The 12,673-nt window shown below is 41.3% G+C and overlaps 1 protein-coding gene across 2 annotated transcripts in view; it reads left to right on the top strand.

The window, feature by feature from the left end:
* Window positions 1–12,673, top strand: part of LOC105456339 (neurotrimin) — a 195,018-nt gene that overhangs the window by 119,395 nt on the left and 62,950 nt on the right. For both annotated transcript variants that reach the window (XM_011700299.1, XM_011700298.1), the window contains exon 2: window positions 8,502–8,596. Coding sequence is in view for 1 of the 2 variants with exons in the window: in XM_011700298.1 (XP_011698600.1) it covers window positions 8,502–8,596 (95 nt within the window). In the remaining variant the exon portion in view is untranslated. The remainder of the gene's footprint in view (window positions 1–8,501; window positions 8,597–12,673) is intronic.

Consider the following 12,673-nt stretch of genomic DNA (forward strand, 5'->3'; position numbering starts at 1 on the left):
GAGAGAGAGAGAGAGAGAGAGAGTGCGAGGTAGGGAGAGGGTGGAGGAGAAGTGCGTCAGAAATCGCGCGCTTCTCCCTTCTTCAGCTATGGGTATTTCCCGACGAGTACAATCGGGTAGACGGAATGTAAATCATCTTAGGCCGAGAACAGGCAAGAGGGGTTGTGTGTTCCCTTCTCAGAAAATGCGAATCGTCGACGATGGAATACCGGTAGCTCACCGAAGCCGGGTTATGGATCCCGATGTGCGCGGTATTTTTATTGTCGTGGGTAATCTTTTTTCGGTGGCGTGCTCCCCCGCCGGCTTTTGAACTCGGAGAGAGTAATTGAATTGTGCGAACGAACTAAGATTCCTCATCTCTCAGGACCGCGGAAGGGAAGATAAAGGGAAAAAAAGAACGAATCTGCCTCTATCTCTTTCTTTTCCAAAGTAGCGTAATCTAATTCTCTTAAATGCATTTATTCGACAATTTTTTTTACATTTTCTCTCTCTTTCTCTCGACGATTGTTCATATATTTATATACGCATATACTATTATATTACAATATACAGAATCTATATTAGAATAATTAAATATAAATCTTTTTACGATTAGGAATCTATAATAATATAAGTGAAGAAATACTATTCTGAAACTTGAATTATTTAATTCGATAATGATTTATTTTTAAGACAAATAAATGTAAAAGTTAGTAGCATCTGGATTGATTCTACCATGAAGACAAATCGATTAAATGTCGAAGTAATTGAACTCTTACATTTATAGTTTACCATTTTAAATTAAATGAACGAGCGCATTCAAATTAAAAGCTCGTTCATTCGACTCTTCAGCGAGGAACTTTTACTACATTCTCGTGGCGTGTTCCATCTTTGAAAAAGAAAATATCAAAGTTCAATTTATTTATTTTGTAAACTCACGTAAATCAGTGACCTGAAACCTGAATTGTTATTATTACTTATTAAATGCGAAATATATAAAGCGCAATATTTTCGTGCTAAGGATGATTTACTTATAAACCTTATCGTTTATATATAGGTTTGCCGTTACGAGCGTAAGCGCGCAAGATCAGGCAAGCTGGATGCTTCGAGTCATCCTGGCGATATTTTAAATAGCTTGCGTTATAAAAATATATCATGATACGTGCAGCATTTAGTTACCGCCGGAAAAAGATATCAATAAAATAGAGCGTTGTGTAATAAAATTATTCGAGAACATATCCACACTCGCGTAGCTGTAAATTTACTTAATGGAAAAAAATGAATTCAGTTAATATATTTGTTCGTTAAATAATCTATATGTGCTTTTCGTACGATACTACACACAGAACTTTATTCTAAATACACGTTAAAAAATTATGAACAGCGCCGGAGTTAAATTTGCTATCAAATTCGAAACGTTAACTCTTCTGGAATGGTTACGACGTGTAAATCGTGCGAAACCATGCGGTTTCACGATGTCGAGAGAAAGGGCGTTGATAAGAGCATTTTAAATAATATAAAAATATTTCCACAGCATCGTGTGTGCGTGTAAGCTTGAGAATATCTCCACGTATGTGCTGCCGTCGCGCAGACAACCTTACATATATCAGCTGACATTACCCAACAATAGTTTGCAGACCGGATTGCTGAACTTGAAAAGAGCCCGCTGTCACGAACACGTCGACAGCACCTTGAAAACCCAAGTGGCCAAAATAAATAGACCGACACGACGTAGGAAACGTGAGGTCGTTCCTGGGTGCATGAAAGTGTAAACCCAGATAACAAAGTGTGTCCCGACACGAAATGCAATCTGTTACAAGTATCACATGCTGCTTCTTTGCCAACACATCCCGGCGGCAATAAACCCTGAAATGCCCGGCGACACAAGTGATATCGCGCACAAACATACTGCCCGGTTGTACGACACGACACTGGAATAATTAATTGTTCCGCCGGTGGCCTCTTTCTTCAGGACGAAAACGATTTCTCGCGGTCATCGGGTTCATCCGTTTCGCGCACTCCACCGAGAATTAAATGCTCTTCTATTTTAATTCCATCAATAAAGTCCTAAATATTGCAAATAAATTGACACCGAAACTCTCCGCGGCAACTGAGTTACGTTAGCAGGATAGATGAGGGACGCGTAACGATCTCGTGGCAGCGGTGGCTCAACATTTAACATTAACGGTGACTAAAACGCGAAAGCTCTTTTGTCGCGAGGCATCGTTTATCTCCGGCGGACCGTGGCACATCAATTCGTGGTCGGCGTCGTGGTCTATTATTACAACAAATTGGACACGGATCCTATTCTCCGTGTTTCCCCCCGTAGATTCCCCGCGAACTATTTCTCGCCAAGGAATGAGTTTCGAATGAGTTACCGTTGCAGGCATTAAGCCGTTTGCAACGAGAGAGAGAGAGCCGTGCTGCGCGGAAGGGAAGTTACTGCTAGCCCGCGCGAAGTGATTTCAGAGGAGCGAGATATTTCAGGCTCCAGAAATGGTGAAATAAAGCGGCCAGGCGCGTTGCGCTGTTCATGGCTCGTTATTATGCTATACGCCTTGTACCACGTGGGTTCACGAGGAGAGCCGCGAAATGCTGGAGCGCGCGAGAGGGATGAAAATGAACGAGTGAGAAACGGAGGCCGACGGAGAGAGGCGTCTGGGTCTTGAGAAAATGAGAAGGGGAGACGGGAAACGATGAGAGAGACGGACGTAGCTGTGGGAGCGAGAGGGAAGAACGGCGGGTAAAAACGAAGTCCAAGTGCTGAATTAGACGATGCATAAAAGGATGGGAATGTTCTACCTGAGAATAAAGACAGAGAATGAAGAAATGAGAGCTCGCGTTGAGAAAGGGAGCGAATAAATTTCCTATTAGGCTCCGGGGCGTCGATATTATCCAACCTGAGACGCGTCTAGTCGCAAATAAGCTCTAGAAAATTATTTACCCTATGTGAAATTTTTATTTCTGCAACACAGTACAGATACTTAAAATATAATAATTAATTATTAATAATCGTGATTGTAGCGCGCGATTATATAGTTATTATCCGGGAGGAATTATATGAGAAGCGGTATACGTAAATATAAGTCTTGCAAACGATCGGAACGGGAGCAGAAAGATGAAAGCGAGCAATTCTCGACCCGCCACCAGCGCGGTATTTCCGAATCGCGGGCAGCGAAGCAGAGTCAAAGGGCGTGCACACGGAATGCAGGAAGTGGCAGGATAGCAGCGAATCAACTTGAATAAGTCGCGACGGATCGGATAATGAGAGCGGAGAGGTCGACCAGGACGAGGAGATAGTGTGCAGGGTGGGAGAGGGTGCGGGGGAGGGGGGGGGTGGAGCAGGGGAGCGAGCGCTATACTGCGAGCAGATCGCAAAAGAGGGCGAGCTTTCGAGAATCCGAAGGTACGACAAAGTGGGGAAAAGGGGGAGGGAAAACGCGCGTATATAAAGCATCTCGCGCTTCGGGGATTTCACGACGCGTATTTGCCGGCGGCTGCCGCCATAAACGCCAGAGAGGAACAAAATAAGTAAGAGCATGCGAGCGCGCGGTCGTCGGACCAAACGTTATAGTTCTTCGTTATTCCGCGGCGTGTTGCAACCGCGCGTACGGACTGGAAACTGGACCGTCGATTTCTCAGCGTCCACTTGCGATGATGATAACGTTTTTCGGTATCTCTCTGCGAGAGGAGCCCGGGACTTTCCGGTTGCGTTCGCCGAAATTCTTTTCTCCGCCGGGGAGGAGAGACCCATCAACGATTCCTTCGTGATCTCTCGTGTATTCTTCCGTTTGACCTCGCTCCGAGCCCGAGCGCGCGCGCGCTTCCACTTCAAGTACCGAAGCGACGAAAATCGAGGGAGAAAAGAGAGAGAGAGAGAGAGAGAGAGAGAGAGAGAGAGAGAGAGAGAGAGAGAGAGAGAGCATGGTCGCCGAGGTGAGAAATGCCACGTTGCGGGGAGATGTTTCAACGCGGTTCACTGGCTCTCGGCTATGCGGGCTTTTCACGAGCGATAGCGATAGACAAGGTTGCGGTTTATTTACGGACAGAGAGTATTATTAATATAACGCGGAGGATGTGCGCTTAGAGAGATTAATTATAAGGACATTAATATCACTTCACTCGCAACGAAGCTTCACTCTTTATCTTTCCATCTTTGTCTCTGGTTTTTAATTACACGTCGTTTTTATACGTTCATTTTTATGTATCATCTCTATATGTATATCACCCGCCGTATCGAAAACATATTTCTTTCTCAATGACGTACGCGCTTATACCACTGTTTTTTCCGAATTGTATGCCAGCGGTCGTACCCTAGATAAATGAGATCGTAAATGAAAACTTATTTCGAATCGTATAAATGTCGCCGGGCGGACGGAAATTTTTTTTTTTTTTTTTTTTTTTTAATGTAACCGGTTCTCTCGTGCTCGAAATCCGGACGTTGATATTTTGACGTTCGTCGCCATAAAGTGCATTAGTGACGATGTGCATCGGCGAACGCTCGTGATATTTTTTATCGCCCTCCAACCTCGTGCGTCCAAACCTCTCGCGTGCGCTCGCCCGTTCCTTGCTCGCTTTTTTTTCCGAAATAGTCGACTATTGGATTACTTACATACGCTTCGTCGGCTATAACTTAAAATGCCATGCCATAGGCGACAATATGCGGGATAAGCGACGGACCGGGTCGTATGAGGGTCGCGAAAAATCGCAGGCGGCCCGCGTACGTTCCGAATCCGTCGATGTCGGCAATTTTGTCTCTGGCTCCGGAAGGTTAATCGACAAAAGTATCGCGTAGATAATCGCTTCTGGCAAAATTTACAACGGCGGCGGCGGCGGCGGCGGCGGTTTAACTCCAAAGTCGTTGAGAACGTTATCGTTCGAGATTTGCGATGCAAATACGATGAAGGTATAGTAAATGCGGTGCGCGACTTTTATAACACAAACCCCGAGAGATAGAGATCGCGACAAGTTAAATGTGACGAGGCAGAGCCGCGGGCTTTTCATACACTCCAATACTTCGATAGGAATTGAATCTACGATAATCCCGAAAGAATAAATATCACGTTATACACCGTCCCGCTGTCTCCAGGACGATCGATTACGTTCTCTATTCACGGCCATTAGTTACTCGCTCTTGGCCATTAGTTACTAGCTTCCTAGAGCTTCTTGATTAAATAGCGAGTTGTTACCGGAGTATAAGAAGACGACAGCGTTCCGCCTGAGCTCGGAAGACGATCCGTCATATACATATCGTCCGTATCGCGAGTGGCTCCACGCAATTTCATCCAATTGATCAGGCGGATCGAGAGGCTCGATGCAGATGAGAGTCGAGCTCGCGCATTCTTCGCGAATAAAGGAGAGTACGGATGACGGCGAGAGTCGTACGTCATTCAGAAGTCGTTCCGCCATGCCGCGCGCTTCTTGTTCCTGATTTCCTGTAAGAAAAAAAAAAATCCGCGCCGTTCGCCCTCACATCCTCTCGGCGCGGTGCTCTCGCCGGAACACTTCGGACGGCGGGACGGCCATTCTGCGGGTAGGTCCGATCCATCAATGCCCGGCAAGGCCGAAGCGGCGGCTTTGGTACCGGCCGAATTTCCCGCGAGAGCCACCACCACCGGCCGGACCACTACGCCGGCGGACGGGAAACTCTCCGCCGGAATTATGGTTCCCTTATGCTCCCATTACGGAGCCATCTACGATTATGTTCACGCCAGTTCTAGCTTCCCCCGTCCGCTCGCGCTCCCCTTCCGACCGCTCCACGGCCCTCGCAAACAATCTCCGTAGAGCATTTTTGGCCCTTGATGGATGTTGACCTTTTAATGGGTCTCTCTCTCTCTCTCTCTCTCTCTTTCGGCGAGTCCACACGTTTGCCGTTCCGTTGTCGGAGAGCGCCGTGTGGGTGTGCGTTGACTCGGGCGAGATTTGATGGACAATATCGTAATGCAGTCGCCGGAATAATTTCGTGGATACCGGCGGTGAATCCTACCGCCCGACACGGGTGAGCCGGGCATGTCCTTGGCCGGTGATCGATGCTGACGTTTGCGCGTTATCGTCAACGGAGGAACGGCCTGACGCTTTTGTGACTGCGCGCCCGATGTACTTGTGTTTTATTTACAATTCTGTTGCCGGAAGAGAGCGATATCGTGCATGTGTATATCGCGCACGTATATCGGGATGATACCGCACACTTTTGTCGCCGCGAATTCGTTTTAATCGAATACATACATTTTGCACTGATCGCTCTCTTTGCGCGCCGCGCTACCCTCTCTCTCTCTCTCTCTCTCTCTCTCTCTCTCTCTCTCTCTCTCTCTCTCTGTACATTTTCACATTTTGTAAAGATATACGCCGAATGGTGCGGGGAGATTTAATTTAATTTTTTTCTCCCGCGATTACACATGTGTGTGTGCACGTTCAAGTTTAACCAATTTATTTCGCTTCAATAACGATGATATAATAAAACTTATCGATCCGAATAAAAATCAATTTGTACTTTATACAATTTGCCATCAAATTCAATTTCGTGCGTTATCGCGCGCGCGCGAAAATTCTTATTGATATAACGTGCGGCCCGGTTCGGCGAGGTAGTCATAATTGAAATTTGTGTAGAGGTCATTGTCATAAGCTCTGTATTGTGCAGATTGCATTCCGCGATACCGCGCGTCCTATATACTTACGTTCGACATTACGAATGATCAATGCACTTGGTACAATGCACATTTGATGGAAGATTGAATAGCTCTATACGTCCGAAGTTACCAAATTGCCTATGACTAACTTGCACTTTGGACTGCCTCTCCCCCCTTCCCTTCCCCTCCTTCATCGATCTTCCCCGTTTTCGCAAACACATGATCATCCGTTTTCCTTAAGGCCATCACACGTACAAAAATTTTGGTCGTAATCATAAGGCCGTAAAGAAATTGAGCAATCACGATCAAAATTGCGAGCTTTCGTTTTAGAATGTTCGACTATATGTGATCGGTCAATATACTTACGACCTTACGGTTATATACGATTAAAATTTTTGTACGTGTGGTGGCCTTTACTCCACGCTCTACGCGTAACACTCACATTATGATTCGTGATTCGATGATATCCGCCTCTTTTACTGGTGCCGTAAGATACCGATATCCGATCAAGGGCGCGCACAAACCAATCGTATTGCACGCCACATCGAGTGCATCCAATAATATCGCATTAAATTGCCGGGGGGATAAATCTGCAACGGGCAATCCAAACGTGCATTTATCTTTCACGCTGTGCTGCCGTGGCCATTTTTCTCCCCGGCCGCTCTATATCATATTTTATATATCGCTGGATATAATTTCTTCCGGTGCGCCTCTCATACGATATTAGCGTCTTCACGCTTGGTATTTGAAGATACACCGTTTTGCTCAAGATATTCAAAAAAAGGATACATCCTTTTTTTGATATCTTTTTAATCTTTAATAAAATAATTTTGTTAAAGAAATTTAATTTTTAGATTTATAAGGCAGCCGTACAATATACATATCTCTACATTTCATGATCCATAAATTTAATATTGCGATTTTAGGAAAAATGTTTTTAAGTAACAGTTGCCTGACTTTTAACGTCGAATCCGATTATGTTACTTTTTTCATATGGTATCATTTGAAATTTCAAGGTTGCCCTTCCTCTCACCTTAGATAGACTCCCAAAATTCAATTGTGTCACATTTAAAGGATTTCTTTGTAACAAGAAAATTATTCTATCGTAAAATTATTATCGTAAAAATTCATTTTTATCGAGTAGTTTCTGAGATATTAGTCTGTAATATTTTATTTGAGCCATCCTATATATCTACATGTATCATGCATATCAATAATATAGTAAAATAGTAAATGTTGAAAGACGTTAAAGTGGAATAAGGCTAAATGTGACAAATAACGTAATTTAGAAGTTAATTTAATAGAATGTTGCTGGAATATAAAATGATACTTACAGGAAATATTTAGTATTTTAAGAAAGATAATAAGATTAAACTTTCGATAAAATCTAGAATGAAACATAACAATAGGTATATATATTTATATAACTTTAATGTTAACGAACAAGCAAACTGATTTAATTTGGGTCATTATTTCTCGAACACTAAATAGATTTTAAAAATCAATTTTATGCGTTTTAAATAGAAAATGTAGGTAAATCTAAATAAAAATTATCGAAAGAATAAATTAACATCGATAGAATAAATTTGATTATTTTCACTTATATTTATTTTAAATTAAAATTGAATAAATTAAAACAGAATTGCCTTTCGCTAAGTTTATATATATATAAGTTAAAATGCAATATAAGTGAAACACACAATATTTAGAAGCGGTGTATATTTATACTAAACAATTACATAAGTATTCAATGTATCGACATGTTGAAAGGTTCTTCTCAAAGGATGTATTTATATCATTTGGTTATTTTAAGGATAAATGGATTCTTTTATTACGAGGCAGGTCGATTACATGTACTTTATTTCTAAAACAATGCAATTTTATCTTCCCTTCCAGATCCTAAATTCAAGGAGCCAATAGCCAATGTAACCGCGCCGGTGGGAAGGGAAGCCATTCTCTCCTGCGTAGTTCAAGATCTCGCCGGATACAAGGTAATTCGAATTTTTATGGAACGTGTAAACGCTCTATCGATCGAGCTTTTCAATGAAGTACAGCATATCGTTAATGTGTCAATTAAATCTACCGCCATACCTTTGTGTATTTCACAAATTTCTTCAAAAATCATTTTTTTTTCTTCATATTGTTTAAATAATATTAAATAGTATGGATATACAGTTATAAAGTTTTTTTGTAGTAAACCTAGACTTTCATGCGACCATTAAAAAGAAGTCAATTTCTTATCTTGGTTATACAGTTTATTTTTCTAATGAATCAACACGCTAGTTATGAAGGTCTCGATAAAATTAATTCAAGAAATCGAGATACTGCAAATATCCAAAAATTAAGAAGTATAGTAATATCTTTTTTTATTTTATTGCTATTAATATAGGGTTATTATTTTATATTTTATTTAAACTGTTGCTCAAACATAATCCGTTTAGCAGCCGATGTACTTTTATTTATAACGTTCAAGTTGCGCTTTGAGGGATCATAAAATGCTGTTTTTATGGCGTACTTATGAGAATAATTCATGAATAAGTAGTTAGGAACTGGCTGCGAAATTCTGCGCGGCCATTTCACAGGCACCGCGAATGCCCCAACCATGATAAGAAGTATCTAAATGGCGCTAAGTCATTTTAAGTGACGCGACAGTTTCGCAATATTAATTGTGAAAATATTACCGATGCATTTAAACGGTCAAATAAAAAAAAATCTTAACTGAAATAATATATAGAAATACGCCGTGTTTTAAATAACCGTTAATATGTATATATCTTTAATATTTTCATCATTTTTACGTCGTCTGAGATATTTCCGTCATGCGAGGTCAAGTTGTTAAAACTGTAAATTTTACATACGGTTAATATAATATATTAAAATTAAAATAATTTAATATTGTCAGTGGTCGTAATCGACCACTGACTGTATGCTATATATATATTATTAATTTTTTCCACAAAATTAATTTTACACTACAGTTGGTACTAACACATTTTACATTAGCGTACAAAAGAAATGGTATATTACGGGATTAAACTGCTCATAGAAATATTCTGGAATAAAAGAGAACCGCGCCATACAATGGGGGGGTCGAGTTGTTTAACCCATTGACCTCGTTAGCAAACTACGAAAAAAATTAAATGAATTTCTATCTCTCTCCGGCGCTCTTTACACCGGCACTTCAGACGGCCCTGAAGAATCCCTCCCGTCCTCCAGGAGAAGCAATTAGTTAATTAATTAGTAAAATTACGCGGAAAGGTATAAAAATGAATACTCATCGGGGTACAAGCTAGGGGGAACGATCTTATTCGTAGTCTTTATTCGCAATTACGGTTCAGCTGTCGACAGCTGAAACGGGGGTTTAGCGACAATGTTATATAGGTAATGGCTTTCGCGAAGCACTAATTAGGGGAATGAAACCCGCGTGAAGACGAGGCGTCTCGTAGAGGAATTTGATAAAGTTTCCGAGGATCGATTGCTCATCAGGCTCTCCCTTGCTCTCCGATTAATATGTAAATACTCGAATGATTAATAATAATATCACTCGAATATATCGAGTAAATTCTGTGACGCGAAATTTCTGTATTAAACTGACGAATGTTGATTTTTGCCTCGTAATCGTTTAAATTGAATTCGCATAGGTAGATGTAAATTCTGTTCGTCAAATAAGCGTCAAAATAATCACGCAGATTTAATATGACCCTCACCACGTGTATACGCGGCGACAAACTTTTCACGAATTTGCTGTAACTGTCATGCAAAGTTCGTGCATAAACTCTCATTAGAATAAAAGGTTACATTTTTATCCGTTTTCCGGTTGTGGTATGTGCGCGAGAAGTTGGGTTATAAATAAGCTTTGTACGAGAAATTTTTCCCGAGCATATATTTGTTTGGCATTCGAGACAGCCGTAGGAGAGAGCGCTGCGGCCAATATAAGAGAGTCGCGAAGAAAAGGGTGCCGTTGTGCAGTGTAAACGGAAAAGGCGTCTCAAACAATAGGGCATTAGCTTTGTGAACTGTAATGAAAGTGCTGGGCTACTTTGTTCACATTAAATGCTACTTGTGTTACGCGCGCTGCACAATGAATTATAATTGCTGAAAAATGTTGACGAAGGAATGCTTTTGACAAAGTCCTGTAAAAAAGCACTCGGCATATTAGGTTACTCTTCATTATTGTATTTTTATTACTATAATTGTATTGTTATGAAATATCTTATATATGTAAATATATATACATACAAAATTTATTTAATGTAATTAAATAATATAGATGTAAAATTATAAGTATAACATTTATTACTATATCTTACATACACAAGATATAAATATAAAATAAATAAATATAAAATTTATGAGTAATACACGATTTAATTATACAATTCATAGAGCTCGTTAAGGCTAAATTAAACCGCGGCATGTAAGATACAGATATGAAAACCACAAACTTGATATTCGGGGTACAAGCTTGCTATATGTTTAATTTTATACTACGATTATTACGCAATTATGTCTCGCATTACAATCCATGTTACCATTATTTGAGAATTTGTGATATCGCACCTTTAGCACAATTATTAATATTTCATCTTTTGCATCAAAGGATTGACAATTACATAATTACAGATGAATATTGAATTAGTTATACGAAAAACAATATCAACACATAACATTGTATTTTCTATTGTTAATCTAATTGTAGACTATTGTTACAAACAAGAAATTCTATCGTTACACGCGTAGTTCGCATCGTTAAATAGCATCGTTTGCAAATATTCTACCTTTCTGATCAATTAGAAGCAATATTGTAACAATTGTTACATGCGCGATGCTGCTCGAATTGCAATTGAATGTACCGCGTGTGCGCTGCGGCTTTTGCAACGTTTGAATTACATTCCATCAATCGAGAATTAATTGAGAGTTGCTTAATTAAGGGACGATGCAGGTTATTTGGGTTCTAATTGTCGATCATAACGTAAAACAGCTCGGCGCAGCGATAGTGATTATTCTTAGCCAACTGCGCGGATGGAAGAGCTTTCCTCAACGATCAATCACGTTTCTTCAAATATATCGCCGCGCTGATAGAGAAAAGTGACACAAGTAAAAAATTTGTATTTTTTTTTTTTTTTTTTTTAGAAATTTTTGAGGTCAATTTTCCGTCAGTACCTCAAAAATTTTAATTTTTTTATTTGCGTCAACTTTTCTATCAACACGGCGATATATAATATTAAAATAAGTTATACGTATAATATTAACGTACCAGCTCCCTTCGCGCGGTAATCGCGGAAACACACAGTTATACTACTGAAATTCTACGAAGAATGGCGAAGCATCTGCGAGAGAGAGAGAGCGAGGGGAAGATTTATACGCGATGAACGGCGTATACTGGAATCGGGGAAGGATCGACAAGAGGAAAGGTATTGAAAACTATTCATCCCGCGCGCCGGCTCGCCCGACATGAAATTCAAATCGATGCATTTATAGAGACCACGCGCGCGGACCCGTCCACGGCGGCCGACATTGCTTACGTGGGGGGAGGGAGCGGCGAGAGGCGCATGGCGTTGGCCACACAGGGGGAGATAGGGGAGTCCGTTGCGGGTGGGGACAGGGCGGAATAATCGCGCCGTTTATAAGCCGGCGGTGCGTCGGTTGGTGTTCCGGCTATGCATTAAGATGACGGATAACGGCCGCGGCTCATGCCGGAAGGCTTGAATCGTCACGATGCGGAGATAACGACGCCTCTCCAGACCCACGTCGCCCCCGGTTTACATGTGATACGCGCCGCGCGGACATTAACCCTTTTACTCCCCTCCCCCACCCCCCCGGGGTGACGCGATATATCCGCACACCGAGCGCGCCGAGGCTTTCCGTCACTCGCATCAGGCGTGTACCGGGATTTCAAATGGGATTCCCCGCGCGCGAGTGGACCGATATCTCGCTGCTTATTTAACCGCGAAAAATATTAACAGAGTGGCGAGTGCAATCGTGAATGTTTAAATGTCATTTCAATCTGTTTCTCGTAGTAATTAGAAATGAACTCCGTTTTGAGTTGACAAATCGGATTACTGATT

The sequence above is a fragment of the Wasmannia auropunctata genome, unplaced genomic scaffold (assembly GCF_000956235.1).
Source record: "Wasmannia auropunctata unplaced genomic scaffold, wasmannia.A_1.0 LD335709.1, whole genome shotgun sequence".
Lineage (NCBI taxonomy): Eukaryota > Metazoa > Arthropoda > Insecta > Hymenoptera > Formicidae > Wasmannia > Wasmannia auropunctata.